Source organism: Hypanus sabinus, chromosome 13 (assembly GCF_030144855.1).
Source record: "Hypanus sabinus isolate sHypSab1 chromosome 13, sHypSab1.hap1, whole genome shotgun sequence".
NCBI lineage: Eukaryota > Metazoa > Chordata > Chondrichthyes > Myliobatiformes > Dasyatidae > Hypanus > Hypanus sabinus.
The window spans coordinates 79,880,879-79,904,838 of record NC_082718.1 but is presented as its reverse complement, the minus strand read 5'-3'; the positions used below and the strand labels follow the sequence as shown (position 1 = coordinate 79,904,838).

The 23,960-nt window shown below is 41.6% G+C and overlaps 3 protein-coding genes across 7 annotated transcripts; all 3 read right to left on the bottom strand.

Moving 5' to 3' along the window:
- Window positions 1–10,407: 10,407 nt before the first annotated feature.
- On the bottom strand, window positions 10,408–12,827 carry LOC132404041 (polyubiquitin-like). 3 transcript variants are annotated; one of them, XM_059988011.1, is made up of 2 exons: window positions 12,660–12,827; window positions 10,408–10,930 (listed from the first exon to the last, which is right to left on the bottom strand). In XM_059988011.1, the coding sequence occupies exon 2, from the start codon at window positions 10,916–10,918 to the stop codon at window positions 10,451–10,453; it is 468 nt and encodes a 155-aa protein (XP_059843994.1). In that variant the 5' UTR covers window positions 10,919–10,930; window positions 12,660–12,827; the 3' UTR covers window positions 10,408–10,450. The 3 variants fall into 3 exon arrangements, with proteins under 3 accessions (XP_059843994.1, XP_059843993.1, XP_059843995.1); XM_059988010.1 differs by having other exon boundaries at window positions 12,675–12,827; XM_059988012.1 differs by lacking the exon at window positions 12,660–12,827 and adding an exon at window positions 11,922–12,233.
- Window positions 12,828–16,102: 3,275 nt separating this feature from the next.
- Window positions 16,103–17,777, bottom strand: LOC132404038 (uncharacterized). Of its 2 annotated transcripts, none has more exons than XM_059988008.1 (2): window positions 17,586–17,777; window positions 16,103–16,936 (listed from the first exon to the last, which is right to left on the bottom strand). In XM_059988008.1, exon 2 carries the CDS (start codon window positions 16,922–16,924, stop codon window positions 16,457–16,459), a length of 468 nt encoding a protein of 155 aa, XP_059843991.1. In that variant the 5' UTR covers window positions 16,925–16,936; window positions 17,586–17,777; the 3' UTR covers window positions 16,103–16,456. The 2 variants fall into 2 exon arrangements, with proteins under 2 accessions (XP_059843991.1, XP_059843992.1); XM_059988009.1 differs by lacking the exon at window positions 17,586–17,777 and adding an exon at window positions 17,037–17,315.
- A 2,745-nt stretch (window positions 17,778–20,522) lies between these two features.
- LOC132404037 (uncharacterized) lies at window positions 20,523–22,294 on the bottom strand. Of its 2 annotated transcripts, none has more exons than XM_059988006.1 (2): window positions 22,118–22,294; window positions 20,523–21,356 (listed from the first exon to the last, which is right to left on the bottom strand). In XM_059988006.1, exon 2 carries the CDS (start codon window positions 21,342–21,344, stop codon window positions 20,877–20,879), a length of 468 nt encoding a protein of 155 aa, XP_059843989.1. In that variant the 5' UTR covers window positions 21,345–21,356; window positions 22,118–22,294; the 3' UTR covers window positions 20,523–20,876. The 2 variants fall into 2 exon arrangements, with proteins under 2 accessions (XP_059843989.1, XP_059843990.1); XM_059988007.1 differs by lacking the exon at window positions 22,118–22,294 and adding an exon at window positions 21,457–21,675.
- Window positions 22,295–23,960: the final 1,666 nt, after the last annotated feature.

Below are 23,960 nucleotides of genomic sequence, written 5' to 3'. Positions count from 1 at the left end.
TGAAGGAAAGGTCTGAGGAAATGCCATCTTGGGTTGAAGATATTGTTCGGACACTGAATTCAATTCAAGATCAGAATAGGGCAATTAAAGATCAACTGGAAAAGAATACTAATGAAATGAAGTTATTTCTGAGAAAACTTATAAATGTGGAAACTCAAGTTACTAAACATGAAGAGGAATTGAAGTTAATAGATAATATATTGTCTGAAACTACAACCCGTTTGGAAAGATATCAAAATAAGATTATAGACCTGGAAACTAGGGCTGGTCAAAATAATATATGTATTGTTGGATTGCAAGAAGGAGCTGAAGATGGAGATTTAACGGTTTACTTTGGTAAGGTCTCTCATACCCAATTTCTTACTATTTTGTCACAGCTGCCTGCTGTTGAAAGAACACATAGAGCGTTTATTTCGAAATTTAAGGATTCAAGCAGGCCAAGATATATTCTGGTTTGTTTTCATCACTTTAAAATTAAAGATCAAATAATGCGACAAGCAAGAAAACAGAGAGTTTTCAGATTCAACGAGTCTGAGCTCCGTTTTTCCAAAGATTATCCGAAAGAAGTAATGGAACAAAGATCAATATTTGCTTTGATAATGAAACAAGCATATGATAAGAAACTTTTTCCCTCTTTGAGTTACCCAACAAGAATGAAAGTTTTTCCTCCTAATTCTCCACGCATTTTCTTTGATCGAAAAGCCGCACTGGATTTTGTTCAGGCTATACCTGCCACCGTCACTGACATTACTACCGAATTAACTATCTGAAAAGCTGTTTGATTATCTGAACATTATTCACATTTTGAAAAGACGATATATGAAGGTTATTTGGATATTTCTTTGAGAGATTAATAAAAGAAGGTAAGAAAACTTGTTCATTATTGCATCTTATTGGATTTTTTTGGAAAGAAGATATACGGTTCAAGTCTGACTGTTTAAATGGCTATTTAGATATTTGACTGAGAAAAGAGGATAAAAGGATTTGTTCCTTTCATCTAATATTTGGTTTGATGTCTCTTTTTGTTGTTTCTTAATTTACTAATTGGTAGTTTTTTCCTACTAATAGGGTTTCTTTTATAAATATCATATGATATTATTAATTAATATATCTGTAAATTTAGTTTGGTTAAATATACTATTAACCTTTTTTTTCTTTGTTTTATTATAGCGTCCTATAACCGAATTTTAAGGTTTTTTTTTAGAGATTTAAGGTTAAACTTAAGATGGTGCTGGTTTTCTTTTCTAAGAGATTATATTATTTTGGTTCTTTTTGGTTTAATACATGATGGAATTTAAACACTCTCTGTTGTCGAGACATTATTGTCTTTCTTACAAGGTCTCTTTATTTTTTTGCGTGGTGGCTGGTGGGAGGGAGAGAGGAGACCGACAGAGCAGTCCATGGCTTTGCATTGTATCTTAGTTTGCTTGCCTTTTTTTTGGGCTTTTGGGAGGGTGAGTTGGTCTAGAGTTAGGAGCTTTTTCCCATTGGGTGGTTCCGGAGCATGTGTGTTTTTTACATGGTTGTATTCTTCATCAACGCCATTTTTGATCATTCCGTATTGCAGTGGTTCCCAACCTTTTCTATGCCCCACACCCCTAGGAAATGTTTGATTAATGTTCACAGCCCCTACAAAAGTAATATCACATTTGAAGATGAAGAAGTCTAATTTCTAATTTTTGAACTACCAATTGAACCACATACAATACTGCAGGTGAACAAATTGAACTTTAAAAATAAGCTTTTAACTCAGTGCATAAAATGCAAATATAAATTGAGTAATTAGATTCTAATGTATTCAGAAAAAATAGTAAAAGTAAAATCAATCCCAATTGTGAACATTAAATTCAATGACTTCTTTGCTCCTGCTTCACATTCATAATTTTGTCAAAACGTGGAACTTTCTTGCTGACTGCGATCCGCAGGTCTGCCTGTGGATTCAGCTGATTCCTAGATTTTGCCTTGATTGACAAAAGAGAACTGAATCCAGATTCACACAAGTATGTTGTTGCAAATGGAATGAGGACACGGAGTGCTTTTCCACCAAGTCTTGGGAACATATCCAGTGCTGCACATCAAAACTCCTCCAGTCTTGCTTTCAAGTTGCATTTCAAGAGCTCGATTTGTCCACAAATCAATAAGATCTTCCTTCAGCTCTTCATTATCTGACATTTTCTCCAGATTGTAGGAATATGGATTCATGATCCATTCTTCTGAAATCTTTGGGTCTCCAGCAGCAAAATATCCATCAAATGATGATGCTTCTGACAGCATTTTCAAATGAGCCACAATTTCTTCACACACAGTAGGAGTTATGGATCCAGCATCATCAACAATCTCTTCTAGTGAAGGAAAATTTGAGAGACAGCCTTCTTCCATCCTTTGATGCCAAAGACGGAACTTTTCTTTGAAGGCATTCAACTTTTCACAAGCTTTCAATATGTTTATCCCTTTTCCTTGAAGAGGAACACTCAGGTCATTCATACGAGTAAAAATGTCAGCTAAGCAAGCCAGCATTTGGGTGAATTCCTTTGATTCCATTGCCCCAACCAGATCGCATTCACGCTCCTCCAGAAAAACTTGGATTTCATCCCACAGTTCAAAGAAGCGGGTTAAAGCTTGTCTTCGTGACAACCAACGGACTTCTGTGTGGAAAAGCAAAACTGAATGCACACTTCCCAGATCCTCACAAAATGATTTGAAGATGCGATGGTTCAAAGCAAACCCCCTGATCCAGTTAATGATCTTCACACAAGTATCAAGGACTTTCTTCAAATTTGGAGGCAATATTTTTGATGCCAAAGCATGCCGATGAAGAAAACAATGGGTAACAATGGGAATCTCCTTTTTCATCAATGCAGAAAAGCTAGATTTATTTCCAAGCATTGCAGGTGCCCCTTCAGTGCACACAGATCCAATGACTTTGATATCTAAATCATGTTTGGCAAAGAAGTCTTTCACCAGCTGCATCACATCCTTTGTAGTCGTGTTTGTTTTCAGATCTTTACAAAGCAGGAAATCTTCCTTCACAGCACCATCATTGACATACCTACTAATGTGATGAGTCAACTACAACTGGAGACATCAGTTGACTCATCCAATTGAATAGAGATTTCAAGAGGGTTAGCTCTGACATCTGAGATGACTTGGTCCAAAATATCTTCACTCAAATCACTGATTCGGTTGTGAATGACATTATTTGATTGGGGCATCTGTTCAAATTATTTTCTTGCTTCTCTGCCCAAGATAATTGTTGCCATTTCCAGTGCACATGGTTTGATGAGATCTTCTGCAATTGTATGGGGCTTCTTGGATCTGGCCACTTTATATGCCACTTGGTATGAAGCAAGAAGTAATGGTTTCTCAACAGAAACAAAACCTAATTTTGGAAGAGTTCCTTGTGAATCAAAAAGAGCTCTTTTGATTTTCAATGACCCAATATCATGTCCTTCATCATCAGCTCAGCCATGCTTGTTCTTGAAGCTTGGATGGCTTCAGATTTGAGTTGGAAAACACAACGCTACAAAGAATGCACTGGGGTTTTTGCAAGCCATCATTTCCTGTTGTGCAAGTGAAACCAAAGCACACATAGTCATCATTCCATTTCCTTCTTTTTGACATGATGAAGGGTTAAGGGTAAAGAGAAAAATATGAGCTAATATGAGAAAAACTATCTGTCAGGGATGACTGCTTTACTCAACCAGACATGCCTATAGCAAAGTATCACGAGAAATACGCTTTTGAATATTATATTATGATATTATATGCGTTTATGCCAAGATAAATCATCAGGTGGAAATGCTACGGGGACGCGATGTGACTTTTTAGGCTACTCTCTATTGAATTTACACATCTATTTCCAATGATTACCAGAGATATGAACTCCCATCATGATTCAAAGTCCTCGTTGCTAACCATGATACCTCCTCAACTAACACAATTCAAAATGATCAATGATTTAAGAAAAAAACCTTTTACAAGCAAAAAAAATCTTTGAAATTCAAAATCTTCTGTAACGCATTGAGACAAATACGAATGAATGACTTCAGCTGCTTTTTATCAAAATGTGGCTTTTTAAAATTTTATAATTGAATAATTTACCTACTGTCTTTGGGTTTGGTTTTAGCACAAAGTCGTTGCTCGATGGTTGATTCGGGATGTATAAAGAGTTTGGCATTATGAGATGATTTTTAACTCTGAGATGTAACCTTGCTAAAATTGATGAGACTCCTCAACTCTGAGGTGTAACTTCCCAGATAACACTGATGAGAATCCTCAACGCTGAATCGGGCAGCGGGAGACTGGAGTGTGCTTGGGACAAACATTGCTACCACTTCTCAAGGCACACTGGCAGCTGGCTGAGTGATGATTCGTGACTGGTCACACAAGGACACAAGCCACTCTGTGATTCACCCCTGAAATTCCTTCTCGCACACCCTGGGGGTGCGGGCACCCCAGGTTGGGAACCCCTGCCGTATTGGTATGTGTTCTGCGCATGTATAAAGTAAATTAGAATAAAATTAGAGTATGGCAGTTAATCAAAGTCTCCTTATTTTAGATTATTTAGCGGAACCCGTCAGGGGTGTCCTCTTAGTCCTTTATTATTCAATTTGGTTTTAGAACCACTTGCTATCACCCTTAGGGATTCTAATTCTGTGCAGGGTATTAAGAGAGGGGATAAATTACATAAGGTTGCATTGTATGCGGATGATTTATTAGTTTACATTTCAAACCCTAGGAAATGTATTACTTTTATGCTATCTATATTTACGGAATTTAGTATTTTCTCTGGCTATAAGCTTAATTTCCTATTAATAATTATTCTGATTATTATGATCAAATACCTTTTAATATTGCTAAAAACCATTTCACTTACCTTGGTATCAAAATTACTAAAAATTTTAAAGACCTATATAAGTATAATTTCTCCCCTCTAATTGAATATACTCAACAAGCACTTTCTAAATTGTCGCCTATGTCGATGTCATTGATAGGTCGAATTAATGCTATAAAAATGGATATTTTACCAAAATTTATATATATATTTGAAGCAGTTCCCTCTTTTGTTCCAAAAACATTTTTTAATAAAATAGATTCTATGATTTTGTCTTTATGTTTGTGAATAAACTTTGATTGCAAAAATCAACAAAAGATGGAGGATTGGCCCTACCAAACTTTAGATTTTAATATTGGGCAGTTAATATTTGTTATATTACTTTTTGGATTTATGATATAGATAACCAGGATCTATATGTAACCATGGTTACATTCGGAGAAAAATTCAGTAACAGGGTTATCTTTAGCTTCTTTATTAGGAGCTTCCCTTCCTTTTTCAATCTCCAGAATAGCTAGACAAGCTCTCAACCCTATCGTTAAACATACTGTAAAAATCTGGTTTCAGTTTCGTAGATTGTTTGAATTAAATAATGTTTTACTTTCTAGTAATATTTATTCTAATTTTTTTAAACCATCGACTTTGGATAAGGCTTTTTTAATATGGAAAATTAAGGGAATAAAAACTTTTTTAGATTTGTTCTTGCAGGATTGTTTAATGTCTTTTTAGCAGTTTATGGATAAATATGATATCTCTAACACACATTGTTTTAGATATTTGCAGGTTATGAATTTTGTACGTGATTTTTTACCGAATTATCCCTTGGCCTATTCTTCAAATTTGGCTTATGTTATCTTTCAGCTTAAACCATTTCAAAAACGATGAAAAGCTATCATTTATAAACAGTCAATGAATGCTTGCATGTCGCCTAATAATAAGGTTCAATGCACTTGGGAAATAGAACTTCAACATTCACTTTCAGATCATCAATGGAGTAAAATTTATTATCTAGTTAAAAATTCATCTATCTGGGCACGTCATTCCTTAATTCAGTTTAAGATAGTACATAGGGCCCATATGTTTAAAGATAAATTGGTGCATGTATTCCCGAATATAAGCCCTATTTGTGACAGGTGTAACGTAGAGGTGGCTACTCTAACTCATATGTTTTGGTCCTGTGTAAGTTTAAATAATTATTGGAGAGAAGTATTTAGAACACTATCTGAAGTTATAGATGTGGATGTTCAATCCAATTCACTTACGGCAATTTTTGGGATCATTCCAGAGGAAGTAGGTAGAGTATCTGCTTCCGCTCAACATGTGATAGCCTTTCAACTTTACTGGCTAGGAAAGCTATCTTGTTATACTGGAAAGAATCTAATACGCCTACTGTTTTCTATTGGTTCTCCTCCATTATGCCATGTTTAAGCGTGGAGAGAAAAGGATGGAAGTCTTGCTTTGCCTAATCTAAGAATGTATTACTGGGCTGTTAATTTGCGATCTATGTCCTTTTGGTTATATTGGGTTGAGAGGAATGATCAGCCAATTTGGGTAGACCTGGAACTGAGAGCTGTGAAACAGTTCTATTTAACCTCATTATTAGGAATTGCTTTACATATACAATTAGGTAAAGTTGCTAACTTAAACCTATATCCTATGATTGAGCACCCTTTACAAATTTGGCTCCAGTTCTGCAATTTTTTTAATCTTAAAAAATTTAAACTTTGTAGTTTAATTTATCGTAATTACTTTCTTAAACCTTCTTTGAGCAATCCAATTTTTTTACTTTGGAAAAATAAAGGTATTAATTCTATTTTGGATTTATTTAAAGAAGGCAGATTGATGTCTTTTGAACAATTGATAAATATTCTCTCTCATATTCACACTTTTTACAATACCTTCAAGTTAGACACTTTTTACAAAAATATTTAATTTTCCTTACATTTTGGAGGCTGACTTGTTAGATACTATTATGAATATGAACACTTCAATGAAGGGTTCCAATGGAAGAATTTATAATTTATTATTACAAAGGGATAAACATCCTTTATTTAAGATTAAACAGGATTGGGAGAAGGAACTCAATTTGACTTTTATATTGGATGATTGGATGCAGATTCTGAAGCTGGTTAACTCTTCTTTGATAGCCATTCACTGATTCAATTTCGAATTGTACATCGTTACCATTTGACAAAGGAGAGACTCTCTAAAATATTTCCCAATGTTGACAGTTATTGTGATAGATGTAATACTGAGATAGCTACACTGACACTTACGTTCTGGTCATTTTCTATACTGAAACAGTTTTGGAAGTCAGTCTTTTCGACAATTTCTAAAGCACTCAGAATCAACTTACAACCTAATAAATTGACTGTGCTTTTTGGAATAGTTCCTCAAAATATCCATGGTATTTCTGTGCCTGACCAACATGTTATTGCGTTTGTTACATTGATAGCTAGGAGGACCATCTTGTTGAAATGGAAGGATATATCAGCTTCTACTTTGTCACAACGGTTCTCTCAAGTGATGCTACGTCTCAGTTTGGAGAAAGTTAGAAGCTGAACCTTTGTTTGATTGTGAGAAGAGATGGGGCTCATTTGCTCGTTACTATCATTTGTGTTAACTGACAGATTTTCTGCATGATCTAACTGTAAATTTGTTTTGATATATTTTTCATTCTTGCTGGCGGTTTGATGTTTATTTTTAGAAGCACATGGCTCCGGGGTTGTAGACCCAATGTTTTTTTTCCTCACTTTTTTGCTTAGTAGGGGTATTATTTTATTTATTCACAAAAATTTTCAATCCCCAAGATAATTTCTTTTTTAAGGTATCGTAAGTGATGTCACTTCAATGTAACTGTGTTATTTTTGAATAATAATAATAATAATAAAAAGATTTGTAAAGAAAAAAAGAAACCATTTCCACTAAATCCTTGGCTTCTCTCTTGCAATCCCACCAGGTACCCCCAGATTTTCCACCTATCTACCTACACTTGGGGAAGTTTATATTAGACAATTATGCCACCAACCAGCATGGCAGAAGAAAGTGAAGTGCCTGTGGGGGGAGTGGGTGCGCGGAGACAGAGATAATGTGCAAATCCCACACAAGACTCTGGCCAGAGTCAGGTTTGAATCCTGGCCTCTCAAACTGTGAGGCAGTACAGACTACTGTGCGACTGTTTTTGCCACTGAAGTGGAAGAGGTTGTGGGACGTAGCACTGATGGAAGTTTCTGCCCAGGTAGGCTGTTCCCAATGTCTTTGTAACTCCTTCAGCACAAGTGTTTCCCCCCTCCCCCAAAAGTACTGACTCAGCCAGTCCAGTTACTTGCCCCTGTCCAGGCTGAGTACCACCCAGTGACTGCCCAAGTGGACAATGGGCATCAGGTCCAAGAGGAGGCCTGTTGAGTCTCACCAACCCCAGGCCTATGTGAAGCCCCAGAGACCTGTCTGACTCTCTCAAATGCTACTGGCCCAGTCTCATACCAAGGATGAGCGGGGGATCTATTGTTGCCTTAGGCTGGTTGTCTGATATTCATTGGGCAGATTAATTGTAAAGGGCTCATACAATGATCAAAGTTAAAACTGCTGTAATACATTTCTTCCATGATGTCCCAATAATGGATCTCTATTAGCTTGGCACATCTGGAAGCTGCAATTTTTCCCCTTTCTTCTTTACAAAACTGCTCAAACTCTGTCAGATTACATGGGGATCATGAATGGACAGCTCTTTTCAGCTCCAGCCACAAATTCTCAATTACATTGAGGTCTGGACTCTGATTTGGCCACTTCAGGGCATTAACTTTGTTATTTTTAAGCCAATCTTGTGAAGCTTTGGCTTTATGCTTGGGGTCATTATCCTGCTGGAAAAGACATCTTTTCCCAAGTCGCAGTTCTCTTGCAGACTGCATCAGGTTTTCACCAGGATTTCCCTGTATTTTGCTGCATACATTCTACCCTCCTCATTCATAGCTTTCCAGGGCCTGCTGCAGCGAATCATCCCCACAGAATGATGCAGCCACCACTATGCTTCACGATAGGGATTATGTGCTTTTGATGATTGATGGCCAAAAAGCTCAATTTTGGTATCATCAGACCATAGTCCTCTTTCCAGCTGACCTCAGAGTTTCTCACATGCCTTCTGGCAAACTCCAGCCGAGATTTCATGTGAGTATTTTTCAACAGCAATAGGCTGTACCAGTGATGATTTGGTGTGTCATATTAAAAGGTTATTAAAGTGTCACATTAAATTGTATGAATACTTACATAATCAATAATTTTGTTTTATATTTGTAATTAAGTTAGATCCCTTTGTAGAGATGTTCTCACTTTGACATGAAAGAGTATTTTTCTGTTGACCAGTGTCAAAAAAGCCAAACTAAATCCATGTGATTCAATGTTGTAAAACAATGAATCATGAAAACTTCCAAAGGTGAGTGAATACTTTTTATAGGCACTATAAATGACGTAACCAAAAGTTGATAAAGGCATTGAATTGACTGCAGCATTTAACTTGTCTAAGGTAGGCAGCAGCAGGCACTCTGCAGATCTCCAGAGAGGATGAGACAACAGAATTATTCACAGAGTCTATCATGGTCCTCTGTTCCATAGAAGTCTCGGCGAGGGGGGGGGGGTGGTGTCAAGAGTTCCCCAAAGACTCCACACAGACTCAAGGCTGTAATTGCTGCCAAGGATACATCTGCTAAATACTGACGAAGGGGGTGAACACCTACACTATCAATTATCTTGGTTTATATTTGTGATAAATTTAAATCACTTTGTAGTGATCTGTTTTCACTTTAATGCGAAAGAGTAATTTTCAGTTGATCAGTGTCAAAGAAAACAAATTAACTCCACTGTGATTCATTGAAAACTTCCAAGGGGGGGGGGGGAATACATTTTACAGCCACTGAATCTTGTTTCAATGTCAAATATGGACATTGGTTGAAACTGAATCCTGCTACCACCCAGCACACAATATTTCTGACAGCAGCAGTAGTACTGTACTGTTGTATATTTAACTATAACTGGTATGTCAATATTTAACTGGTATGTCAATCCACAAAATAGTTTTTAATCTGTCAGTGTTATTGTGTTAATATTATTTCATGTGCTGTATATGACATGTGTCCTATGTTTTGCACCTTGGGCTCTGAAGAACATTGTTTCATTTAGCTGTATACACGGTTGAATGACAATCAACTTGATCTTGAAATATAGACATCGCTGGCTGGTAGTGTAGTGGCATCAGCACTGGACTTCAAGGCAAATGGCCATGAGTTCAAATCTAGCCAGCTCCTTGCACATTTACTATATGAGCTGGGTTGAGCATTGAGCCAGCATCTCAGCCTCATTGTAAAACATCAAATGCTACAGAAATGGTAAATATGCCACCTGATGCACCTCGAGGTGTGAAAAAAGTCCAGTTTTTTAATATACACAAATCTGGAGGTTATTCAGTCAGACAAACACAATTGCTCACAACATTAGTTTCTTTTTAAACATGTACTATTTTATTTCATGTTAAATTGGAAAATATGGCATTTTATTTTATATAATAATATAATATTATATTATTTAAATATTATTATTTTGATAATACTTCTGTCAGAGGATAAATTAACCTCCACGAAGACGGAGTTGCAGAAAGATGGTGCTTTGAGGCTTGATGTTGTAGTCGGAGAGCAACTGGCCATCCTCCAACTGGTTACTCCCAAAGACCAGGCGCTGCTGCTCGGGTCTGACCCCCTCCTGCCGACGGACCCGCTCTTTAAAATTTTGCACGGTCTCAGAGGGCAGCACGTCATAGGTCGTTGTTTTGCCCTTGTCATTCCGGAGGAAGATCTGCATGGGTTCCTCTTTCCTGACCAGCAGCATCACGGTGGGGCTGGGGTTGAGGTTGTAGTAGTTTAGGCTTCTGTTGTCCTGCATCTCCACACTTTGACCATTTTGTACCATCAGACACTGTTGGAAAGTGGGCACTTTGGTCTTTTGCTGGATTTTCATCTTGAGAGTCGACACCTGTAAGGAAGGGTCGACATCAAGTTCGAAAGCCTCACCAGTCATAAACTTCACCTGAACTCTCATCTTGTCAAGTCACTGTCAAGAAAGGAGAAGTGATTAGGGAGCTTTGCATCACATGGGAATGTGTACCATTGTACTTACATGACATTTCCTATAATATCAACACAATTAGAGTTCTCAGTAATGACAGAATGTTTCACGAATGTTGACCTTGTAGACAAGCAGAGAAAGCCTTATTTATTCATCTGATCTTTTTTCCCCCCAGACACTAATTCTAAAGTGACATTGTTTGAACTTTGATGAAGTAACAGGCAGGATCAAAATGAAGAGCTTGTGGTATTACAGGGAAGATACCAGCATGGCCAAACCATGCTATTTCAAATTTACATTGTGTTCCCGTTCTGACATATTAATTCTAATTAGCCATTTCAATTCTATTTCCCATTCTTATGCCAACATATCAGTTCCTGGTCACCTCTACTGCCATGATGAGGCCACGCAAAGAGGTGGCAGATGGAACATGGTATAGATAATTTTAGGGTCATGCACCCTGGTAAAAAGAAAAAAAGGCTATTTTCTAAGTGGGAGAGCAAATTCAGGAATCAGAGATGCACAGGAGTCCTAGTGTACGATTCCCAAAGGCTAACTTGCATCAGTAAGGAAAGCAAATATAATGTCTCCATTCTTTTGAAGAAGACTAAATTATGAAAGCAAGCACATAATGCTGAGATTTTCTAAGGGATCGGTCAAACCACATTTGGAGTGTTGTGAGCAGTTCTGGGCCCCATTTCTAGAGATGGCTCTGGTAACCAAGTCTCATATATTTACATACAGTATTATCTTGTGGTCTTATGGAGTTCAAAGTTTGCTGGGTGTCCAGCAGCTGAACACAGCAGGTTCTCCGAAACCGGGCTGAGGTTTAATAAGCTGCAATGGGACTGTGTCCGGGGAAACCAGGACAGAATTAGTTCGGTCTGACTTTCTGCCAGCTCTGCTTTCCCGCATAGAAAGTGTTCACTCCGAACCCAGACTTCCCAAGTCATCTTATTCGCACACGCGTTTTTACCTTCGCAATATTAACGAACGTTTGACGCACTATCTCAACAAGCCACGCAATAATCCCACAGAAACGATCCCAGCCGAGGGCTTTTTATCCGGTCTTAAAGGAGGGGGGAGGAGCCGAACTATGCAGCGGATATTCCGACTTTCCAATGAAGTCCCCCGCCCGCCCTCTATCTTTCCTGGCGATGGAAGCTCTCGGCCTGAAACCACGACTAGGCATTTCCCTCCACTTGCCCGACCCGCAGAGTTCCTCAAACACGAGAAACTCAGCTGCTGGGAATCCAGAGCAACAGACACAACATGCTGGAGGAGCCCAGCGTCTGTGGCAAAGAGAGCACAGTCGGCGTTTCATCAGGACTGGGAATGGGGGTGGGGGTGGGTGGCCTCTGTCTTCTCATCTTTGTTTCCCCAGTCCTGAAGAAGGGCCTCGGCTCGAAGCGTAGACTGTTCACTCTTTTCCACAGATCTGCCTGACCTGCGAGCTTCTCCAGGGTTTTGTGCGCGATTCCAGCGTCTGCTTTCTTTCGCGAAGCCCGTTGACCGAGGCCGACCATGTAAAATAGCGAAACAAGCATAGCAACACCGTAAACGGATCGATGTGGGAAGCAGGAGCGGCCATTTCATAACCTTTCTCTCCCTGTACACTGTCAGCTGTAACTTGAAGACTACGGTTCAGAGAATTGTATGTTATATACTTTATATTCAAAGAAAAATCAAATGGAAATGAGAATGTTGAGATTACCAAATAAAGTCTTACAATTCTTGGCGACAGTACAGGAAATGAGGTCGAATTTGTAGAAAAAGTTGATCTGCAGGATATCTTCTGTGCCTTTCACTCCGCACCGAGTGCTGCTGATCTACTCCGGTGTCAGACCCGTCTCCGCCTCTCGTCGCCAGCTGGCTTTTAACTTTCCCGCGCTGTATCGACAAACCAATCAGATTGCAGCTGAACTTTCTGGCACTTCCCCTGCAGTGTTTGGCAAGAAGTTTCCATCCTGTTCCAGGGTTGAAGATTAGGGAGGAAATCGGGAAGGCTCAACGATTGCCTGCTCTGGCAGATAAGCTGAAGGAGAATCCCAAGGGCCTCTACAAATATATTACCAGCGAAAGAATTGCAAGGAACGAAATTGGTCCTCTTCAAGATCTGAGTGGTCTTCAATGCATGAGGCCGAAAGAGACTGGAGGGGGGTGGGGGGGGGGAGATTTTAAACGGATTTGTTTTTCATCTGTATTTACTCAGGGACCTATATAGAGCCTTTAGGAATGAGCAGAACAGCAGTGAGCTCATAGACCATATACGGATTTCAGGGGAGGAGCCGTTTACTGATTTGAGGCAAATTAGAGTGAATAAATCCCCAGGGCCTGACAAGGTGTTTCCTTTGACCTTGTGGGAGGCTAGTGGAGAAAATGCAGCGGCCCGAGCGGAGACTAAAAACGTCCAAAGCAATGGGTGAGGTGTCCGATGACTGGCTTATGTTTTTCCCTTGTTTAAGAAAGGCTCTAAAATACACCGGGAAATTATAGGTCGCTGAGCCTGCTATCAGAGTGGGAAAGTTATTGGTGGGTATAGGCAGGGATCGATTAGGGATTGTCAACAGGGCTTTATGCGTGGTAGGTCGTGTTTAACCAAATTTATAGAACTTTTGCAGAAAGTTACCAGGAAAATTGATGAAGATCAAGCAGTGAAGGTTGACTACATGAACTTTAGCAAGTTCTTCGAGAAGGTGCTGCATGGGAGGTTGGTCAGGAAGATTCGGTCGCTTGACATTCAGGATGAGTTAGTAAATTAGACATTGGCTGCAGATCCCACCGCACAGAAATAGACCATTCAATGCTAGCAAATACCCATCCATGCTAATCCTACTTTCCAGCTCCCTGTCAGTGGCCTCACATGACATGTGGCTTCATGCACATGGAAACACCGTGGGTTCTGGTTAGTTAGGACACATTGGGACCAAATTAAGTGGCTGCCCCAATTAGCTGAAGTTTCATGGAAAAGTTAAAAAGGTATAAAAATAGAACTAATGTTAACTGAGCCAAAAATTGTGTATATAAATGAAACAGAAGCCAAATTAGAGCACTACCAATAGTACTACAGTACTTTAAAACTGTATATTAGTTCCTGTAAATGAACAAAATCAGTCTAGACACCTACTGTCGAAAATGGATTGCCTTCATACAAGGCTTTTGATGGTTTCACACTGCAAATCTTCATTTTCATTGTAACATTCAAGATGATTGTCAATACCTTCAAATTCTTCACCATTCCTAACTTGTTGAAGTACTGAAAAGGTTGCATTTTCAGCCATTTCTCACATCTCAGTGAGCAAAACTGTTCTGAATTGTCTTATTGCTTATTTCTCACCAACTATCAGTCACAAAAATTACCACTTTTTTCATCACCTACTCACACAGCTGGCATTATTTAAAAAGAGTTCACCTTAAGCACAGTGTAGTGTCTAATAGCTACACAAGTTCACACAGCTGATGCTGTTTAGAAACTGTTGGGCAACAGTCTCCTGTCCCAGTTAAGTGGCATAGTGTCTCAAATCAGTAATGTTATTGGTTGATGTTGTGTATGTGAAGAAGAAGGAATCTGATAAGAAAGGACAGTGGACCATGGAAGGAGATGGGGAACCAGAGAGGTGACGGGAGAGTCATGAAGGTGGGGAGGAAAGTGGTGAGAGGACGGACAAAGTGGGAAAACTAAGGGGTGAACACATGGAATTGTGTACCTACCAGAAGTTAGGGGTGAATGCTGTCAGTTTAAGGACTACTCAAACAGAATAGGAGGTTTTCCTCTTCCAACTTGTATTTGGCCTCATCGTGGCAGAGTACCAAGTAGTCCTTCCAGGTGAGGTGGACATTCACATGCATCTCCTCTGGCCTTGTTTAATGCAGCAGATGCTTCTGATGTGGTGTTCTTTATATTGATGAGACCAGGTGGAAATTAGGCTGGGAATCTCTTATCAGATTCCATCATCTGCAGCTCTTTATTGCCTACAGCCATCACTTCTCAGTTTCTGTCATCATCCCCACTCTCCCTGTTGCATCCGCCTATCATCCCTTCGCCCCTGGATCCATCTGGCATTTTCGGCAGCAATGAAGGACGTCCATCTCCATCTGGAGAGAATGATTCTTCATTGCTGTTTCTGTGACAATTGTTTATTGACCAGTCAGGGCTCTTATCCGTGAGCTGAACACCTGAACCTGGAGGTGCGGTGGTCCACTGTTAGTCTGCCCTCTACCTTCGTCTGTTTGGCACAGGCGACCCTGCCAAGAGCCAAAGCAAAAGGCCCTCACTCCAGCCACCTTAACCCTCTGGGTCGTTGAGGCTCACCAGCCTCCAAGCCCTATGAGAAGGTTGTCGTCCTCTAGGAATAGATTTACCTGAGCAACCATTAACTGTTTGAGAGGTCAGGTGGACGTTGCCAATGCCCAGCGTGAGCATATTAGAAACTGTGGGATCATATAGATTTTATTAATATGCAGAATTATCTTATGGCATGTGTGTGTTAATGCCTTAATTACCTTTGGGGTTCAGCCCCAAAAATGAAAAAAATGTTAAACCAACGAATCAATTTACAGCCAATTCTTAAAATGCACGGACTCATTGATAGATTTGTTTCTTTCACCTCTTCTTGACCCTGTTGGGGTCTTTTAAAGTTCTTAAAGGAAAAAAAGGGACACTTTTGAAACCTTTTTTTAAGGGTAATTGATTATTTGACCTCACTACATCAGCAAGATTGGAGGTGAGTTTAAATTCAGAACCTTAATACCATCTGCCCCAATCAAACCTGTTTGCATTTCTATTAGATCAATATCCAAGGCAAGTGGCTGGCAAACATGCAGATGTGTTGGAAGGGGGAATTGTTACTGTAACTTTCAAAAACTGTTTTCACAATTCCATGCAGAATGATTTAGGAAAGGGAATAAGTGAGGTAAGAGTCACACACAGTGAGGAATGGTGACAGCAGGACTTCAATATTTACTTAGGATATAATAGGAAAGAATGCAGAATAGCTGATATAATAATTCCATTGTGTGAAGTGTGTCATGTGAATTGGGGTTTTTGGAAATCTTGTACATGGTTCAAGTGCCACAATCAAACTTTGGTAAAGTTACTTCATCTCTTAACCAAGGTCCACAGACCTAGATGAAAGCAGTCACACAGAAGTGCCAGTGTTCATGCATTTGAACTTTTATTTAAAAAAATCATTTCAAATCATATTGAAAATTTAAACAATGAAATTGCAAGTCATTTAAAAATTCATCTAATCTGATTTCATTAAACTTTTAATGCTAAAATGAAAACAAAAGTCCATTGGAAGAATGCAGTAACTAAAGCAATTAATTCTTGAGGACCTTAAAGCAGTAAGTCATCCCCACCAAATCCAAGTTTTTATTAGGATTTGTTTTAAAACATTGTAGGATAGAGTAACAATGTGCCAAGAATTGGTCTCATTTCAAATGAGCAACAGAATACAGGAATGCAATTAAATACCATTAAATTATTTTTAAAATGTCCGTAGGAGTAAATCAGCCTCCACGTAGACGGAGTGTCAGAAAGATGGTGGTTCGTGGTCTGATATTGTAGTCGGAGAGCAGTCGGCCATCCTCCAACTGATTGCTGTTATAAACCAGGCGCTGCTGTTCGGGTCTGACGCCCTCCTGCCGATGGACCTGCTCTTTAAAACTCTTCACGGTCTCAGAGGGCAGTACATCGTAGGTCCTGGTTTTCCCCTGGTCATTTTGGAGAAATATCTGCATGGATTCCTCTTTCCTGACCAGCAGCATCACGGTGGGGCTGGGGTAGAGGTTGTAGTAGCTGAGACTTCTGTTGTCCTGCATCTCCACGCTTTGACCATTTTGTACCAGCAGACGCTGTTGGGAAATGGGCACGTTGGTCTTTTGCTGGATTTCCATCTTGAGAGTCGACACTTGAATGGAAGGGTCGACATCAAGTTCGATACCCTCGCCGGTGATAAACTTCACCTGAAGCCTCATCTTGTCAAATCGCTGTGGAGAAATGAGAAGTGATTAGAGAGTTTTGCATCACATGGGTTCATGAACTCTGGTGTATTAAGGTGGCATTTCCTGTAATATCAACACAACCTACTAAGATCTGTAGTCAAGCGGGAAAAGACAGACCCCTCTTTCCCGAGCAGTTCGAAATGTGTGACAGGAATTTTGAGCTGCAATACTGACATCTGACGGGAGAGGGACCCCGTGAGCCGCTGAGCTTCAACAGTTTTGCACCTGATCCGATCAGCGGCAAAAAATATGTAAATAACACATTGGGACCGGGATGGAGGGGCTGTGTGTGTGTGTGTGTGTGTGTGTGTGTGTGTGTGTGTGTGTCTGTGTGTGTGTGTGTGTGTGTGTGTGTGTGTGTGTGTGTGTGTGTGTGTGTGTGTGTGTGGTATAATAACATATGATATATTGTGTACTTCACTGTACTGCCGCCACAAATTGCCAAGTTTATCGATTTGTTAGTGGTGATCACCCCAATTCTGATTTTAAAGCGATTCTGCTGCGAATGAACTCCATTTGACGACATTTCCCACCCGCTTCACAGGATGTTAGTAATTCAAATTACTGTGTATCGTCAATGTTGTAAATAGCCAGATAAAAATGAGAACTTTGAGATAATCAAATAAAGTCTTACAAGTTTTGTCGACAGTACAGGAAGTCAGGAGGAATCTGAAGAAAATCTGATCTGCAGGTTTTTTCTTTGCCCTTTATTCCGCACCGACTTTCAGCTCTGGTCCGGGTAAATCAATAGAAATTCTTCACTGGTGCTATCGGTACCCCCGCTCCCGCAGCTCTGCGTCTCTCCGCCTCCCTCCCCTCGCTTTATGTTCGGCTCCCGTTTCTGAACGTCACGGCGCCGCTGGGCTGATCTTCAGCCGCTGTCGCTGTGTTGACAAACAAACCAATCAGGTTCCAGCCGAAGTTTCGTTTCCGAAAAACCCCGTGGTGTGTTGGAAACGTGTCCGCCCCGTTACAGGTCTGAACGCTCTCGGCTGTTTTACTTTCGGATTCCGTTCTGCTGTCAGCATCTGGAACAATAACTCAGACACGGAAGCCGAGAATGAGAAGCCCGATCTTGACCGAACATAACCTTAAACGTGTCATCTCTGAATACATTTATCTGGTTCATTCAGTGACAACGTAAGCGATAAAATGCACTGATCCACCCAAACAATATGACACAACTCTGCCCCATCCACATCACCTCTATTTCCCCACCTTTCTTGCCCATCTGCCCGTGGGCAGAGCAGCAGGAGTGTTACCCCGTTTCCCAAGCTTCACCCCATCCAGCATATCATTGTTGTTGTTGTTCGTCCTTCGGAGTCGAAGATGACCACGACTTCTGTCAGGTGGAGGGTTTGTGACTGTGGGTCCGGAGGTGACTGGGTGAGGGCAAATCGGGCCCTGAAAGCTCACCCACATGTGGGGCACACGGGGGTAGGTGCTGCAGTGGAAGTGGAGGTAGTTCGAGGCTTGCACGCGGCCCGTTTCCCAAGCTTCACCCCATCCAGCATATCAATCTTTTCAACGTCCGCCATCTGCTCCGTGATTCCACCATCTGCCACACATTCCGCTCTGCACCTCTTTCTGCTTTCGGCATGGACGCCTCGGTCCGCCACTCACTGGTCCTCACATCCCTCTCCCCACCAGTGGAACTTTGTGACTGTAGGATGTGTTACAGCTGACCTCACCAACGGTCAGCCCAACTCCATCAGCAACCAGGGCCCTAAAGCCAGACCCAAGAGATCCATCCTACCGATGCCGGGAATCTTGAAGAGGACGCCAAAATTGTTGGGGCAAATCTGGAGGCCAGGCAGCATCAATGGAGGGAATGAACATCCATAATTCAGTCGAGATCCTTCATCAGGATTGGAAAGAAAGGGGGCCGAAGCCAGAATGAGGAGGAGGGATGAAATAGAGGTAGAGAACAGCTGAGTGGGAGTGGGGATGATGTGAGAAGCTGTGAGGTGATGGGTGTAAGCGCTAAGGGCCTGAGGAGAAAGGAATCTGATCGGAAAGGACAGTAGACCATGGAAGGAGATGGAGAACTTGGGAGGGTCATGAGGGTGGGGGAGGAAAGTGGTGAGAGAATCATCAAAATAGGGAAAATTCTAAAGGGGGAGTGTTGACCAGAAGTTGGAGATTAATGCCATCAGGTTAAAGACTACTCAGATGGAGTATGAGCTATTGCTCCCCCAGATTGTGTTTGACTTCATCGTGGCAATGTCCTAAACTGCCCTTCCAGGTGAGGTGGGCATTCACGTGCACCTCCCTTGGCTTTCTTTATTGTATCAAGTGCTTCTGATGTGGTGTTCTTTATATTGATGAGACCAGGTGGAAATTAGGCTGGGAATCTCTTATCAGATTCCATCATCTGCAGCTCTTTATCGCCTACACCCATCACTTCCCAGTTTCTGTCACCATCCCCACTCTCCCTGTTGCATCTGCCTATCATCCCTTCGCCCCTGGATCCATCTGGCATTTTCGGCAGCAATGAAGGACGTCCATCTCCATCTGGAGAGAAGGATTCTTCATTACTGTTTCTGTGACAATTGTTTATTGACCAGTCAGGGCTCTTATCCGTGAGCTGAACACCTGAACCTGGAGGTGGTCCACTGTTAGTCTGCCCTCTACCTTCATCTGTTTGGCACAGGCGACCCTGCCAAGAGCCAAAGCAAAAGGCCCTCACTCCAGCCACCTTAACCCTCTGGGTCGTTGAGGCTCACCAGCCTCCAAGCCCTATGAGAAGGTTGTCGTCCTCTAGGAATAGATTTACCTGAGCAACCATTAACTGTTTGAGAGGTCAGGTGGACGTTGCCAATGCCCAGCGTGAGCATATTAGAAACTGTGGGATCATATAGATTTTATTAATATGCAGAATTATCTTATGGCATGTGTGTGTTAATGCCTTAATTACCTTTGGGGTTCAGCCCCAAAAATGAAAAAAATGTTAAACCAACGAATCAATTTACAGCCAATTCTTAAAATGCACGGACTCATTGATAGATTTGTTTCTTTCACCTCTTCTTGACCCTGTTGGGGTCTTTTAAAGTTCTTAAAGGAAAAAAAGGGACACTTTTGAAACCTTTTTTTAAGGGTAATTGATTATTTGACCTCACTACATCAGCAAGATTGGAGGTGAGTTTAAATTCAGAACCTTAATACCATCTGCCCCAATCAAACCTGTTTGCATTTCTATTAGATCAATATCCAAGGCAAGTGGCTGGCAAACATGCAGATGTGTTGGAAGGGGGAATTGTTACTGTAACTTTCAAAAACTGTTTTCACAATTCCATGCAGAATGATTTAGGAAAGGGAATAAGTGAGGTAAGAGTCACACACAGTGAGGAATGGTGACAGCAGGACTTCAATATTTACTTAGGATATAATAGGAAAGAATGCAGAATAGCTGATATAATAATTCCATTGTGTGAAGTGTGTCATGTGAATTGGGGTTTTTGGAAATCTTGTACATGGTTCAAGTGCCACAATCAAACTTTGGTAAAGTTACTTCATCTCTTAACCAAGGTCCACAGACCTAGATGAAAGCAGTCACACAGAAGTGCCAGTGTTCATGCATTTGAACTTTTATTTAAAAAAATCATTTCAAATCATATTGAAAATTTAAACAATGAAATTGCAAGTCATTTAAAAATTCATCTAATCTGATTTCATTAAACTTTTAATGCTAAAATGAAAACAAAAGTCCATTGGAAGAATGCAGTAACTAAAGCAATTAATTCTTGAGGACCTTAAAGCAGTAAGTCATCCCCACCAAATCCAAGTTTTTATTAGGATTTGTTTTAAAACATTGTAGGATAGAGTAACAATGTGCCAAGAATTGGTCTCATTTCAAATGAGCAACAGAATACAGGAATGCAATTAAATACCATTAAATTATTTTTAAAATGTCCGTAGGAGTAAATCAGCCTCCACGTAGACGGAGTGTCAGAAAGATGGTGGTTCGTGGTCTGATATTGTAGTCGGAGAGCAGTCGGCCATCCTCCAACTGTTTGCTGTTATAAACCAGGCGCTGCTGTTCGGGTCTGACGCCCTCCTGCCGATGGACCTGCTCTTTAAAACTCTTCACGGTCTCAGAGGGCAGTACATCGTAGGTCCTGGTTTTCCCCTGGTCATTTTGGAGAAATATCTGCATGGATTCCTCTTTCCTGACCAGCAGCATCACGGTGGGGCTGGGGTAGAGGTTGTAGTAGCTGAGACTTCTGTTGTCCTGCATCTCCACGCTTTGACCATTTTGTACCAGCAGACGCTGTTGGGAAATGGGCACGTTGGTCTTTTGCTGGATTTCCATCTTGAGAGTCGACACTTGAATGGAAGGGTCGACATCAAGTTCGATACCCTCGCCGGTGATAAACTTCACCTGAAGCCTCATCTTGTCAAATCGCTGTGGAGAAATGAGAAGTGATTAGAGAGTTTTGCATCACATGGGTTCATGAACTCTGGTGTATTAAGGTGGCATTTCCTGTAATATCAACACAACCTACTAAGATCTGTAGTCAAGCGGGAAAAGACAGACCCCTCTTTCCCGAGCAGTTCGAAATGTGTGACAGGAATTTTGAGCTGCAATACTGACATCTGACGGGAGAGGGACCCCGTGAGCCGCTGAGCTTCAACAGTTTTGCACCTGATCCGATCAGCGGCAAAAAATATGTAAATAACACATTGGGACCGGGATGGAGGGGCTGTGTGTGCGTGTGTGTGTGTGTGTGTGTGTGTGTCTGTGTGTGTCTGTGTGTGTGTGTGTGTGTCTGTGTGTGTGTGTGTGTCTGTGTGTGTGTGTGTGTGTGTGTGTGTGTGTGTGTGTGTCTGTGTGTGTGTGTGTCTGTGTGTGTGTGTGTGTGTGTGTGTGTGTGTGTGTGTGTGTGTGTGTGTGTGTGTGTGTGTGTGTCTGTGTGTGTGGTATAATAACATATGATATATTGTGTACTTCACTGTACTGCCGCCACAAATTGCCAAGTTTATCGATTTGTTAGTGGTGATCACCCCAATTCTGATTTTAAAGCGATTCTGCTGCGAATGAACTCCATTTGACGACATTTCCCACCCGCTTCACAGGATGTTAGTAATTCAAATTACTGTGTATCGTCAATGTTGTAAATAGCCAGATAAAAATGAGAACTTTGAGATAATCAAATAAAGTCTTACAAGTTTTGTCGACAGTACAGGAAGTCAGGAGGAATCTGAAGAAAATCTGATCTGCAGGTTTTTTCTTTGCCCTTTATTCCGCACCGACTTTCAGCTCTGGTCCGGGTAAATCAATAGAAATTCTTCACTGGTGCTATCGGTACCCCCGCTCCCGCAGCTCTGCGTCTCTCCGCCTCCCTCCCCTCGCTTTATGTTCGGCTCCCGTTTCTGAACGTCACGGCGCCGCTGGGCTGATCTTCAGCCGCTGTCGCTGTGTTGACAAACAAACCAATCAGGTTCCAGCCGAAGTTTCGTTTCCGAAAAACCCCGTGGTGTGTTGGAAACGTGTCCGCCCCGTTACAGGTCTGAACGCTCTCGGCTGTTTTACTTTCGGATTCCGTTCTGCTGTCAGCATCTGGAACAATAACTCAGACACGGAAGCCGAGAATGAGAAGCCCGATCTTGACCGAACATAACCTTAAACGTGTCATCTCTGAATACATTTATCTGGTTCATTCAGTGACAACGTAAGCGATAAAATGCACTGATCCACCCAAACAATATGACACAACTCTGCCCCATCCACATCACCTCTATTTCCCCACCTTTCTTGCCCATCTGCCCGTGGGCAGAGCAGCAGGAGTGTTACCCCGTTTCCCAAGCTTCACCCCATCCAGCATATCATTGTTGTTGTTGTTCGTCCTTCGGAGTCGAAGATGACCACGACTTCTGTCAGGTGGAGGGTTTGTGACTGTGGGTCCGGAGGTGACTGGGTGAGGGCAAATCGGGCCCTGAAAGCTCACCCACATGTGGGGCACACGGGGGTAGGTGCTGCAGTGGAAGTGGAGGTAGTTCGAGGCTTGCACGCGGCCCGTTTCCCAAGCTTCACCCCATCCAGCATATCAATCTTTTCAACGTCCGCCATCTGCTCCGTGATTCCACCATCTGCCACACATTCCGCTCTGCACCTCTTTCTGCTTTCGGCATGGACGCCTCGGTCCGCCACTCACTGGTCCTCACATCCCTCTCCCCACCAGTGGAACTTTGTGACTGTAGGATGTGTTACAGCTGACCTCACCAACGGTCAGCCCAACTCCATCAGCAACCAGGGCCCTAAAGCCAGACCCAAGAGATCCATCCTATCGATGCTGGGAATCTTGAAGAGGACGCCAAAATTGTTGGGGCAAATCTGGAGGCCAGGCAGCATCAATGGAGGGAATGAACATCCATAATTCAGTCGAGATCCTTCATCAGGATTGGAAAGAAAGGGGGCCGAAGCCAGAATGAGGAGGAGGGATGAAATAGAGGTAGAGAACAGCTGAGTGGGAGTGGGGATGATGTGAGAAGCTGTGAGGTGATGGGTGTAAGCGCTAAGGGCCTGAGGAGAAAGGAATCTGATCGGAAAGGACAGTAGACCATGGAAGGAGATGGAGAACTTGGGAGGGTCATGAGGGTGGGGGAGGAAAGAGGTGAGAGAATCATCAAAATAGGGAAAATTCTAAAGGGGGAGTGTTGACCAGAAGTTGGAGATTAATGCCATCAGGTTAAAGACTACTCAGATGGAGTATGAGCTATTGCTCCCCCAGATTGTGTTTGACTTCATCGTGGCAATGTCCTAAACTGCCCTTCCAGGTGAGGTGGGCATTCACGTGCACCTCCCTTGGCTTTCTTTATTGTATCAAGTGCTTCTGACGTGGTGTTCTCTATATTGATGAGACCAGGTGGAAATTAGGCTGGGAATCTCTTATCAGATTCCATCATCTGCAGCTCTTTATCGCCTACACCCATCACTTCCCAGCTTCTGTCACCGTCCCCACTCTCCCTGTTGCATCCGCCTATCATCCCTTCGCCCCTGGATCCATCT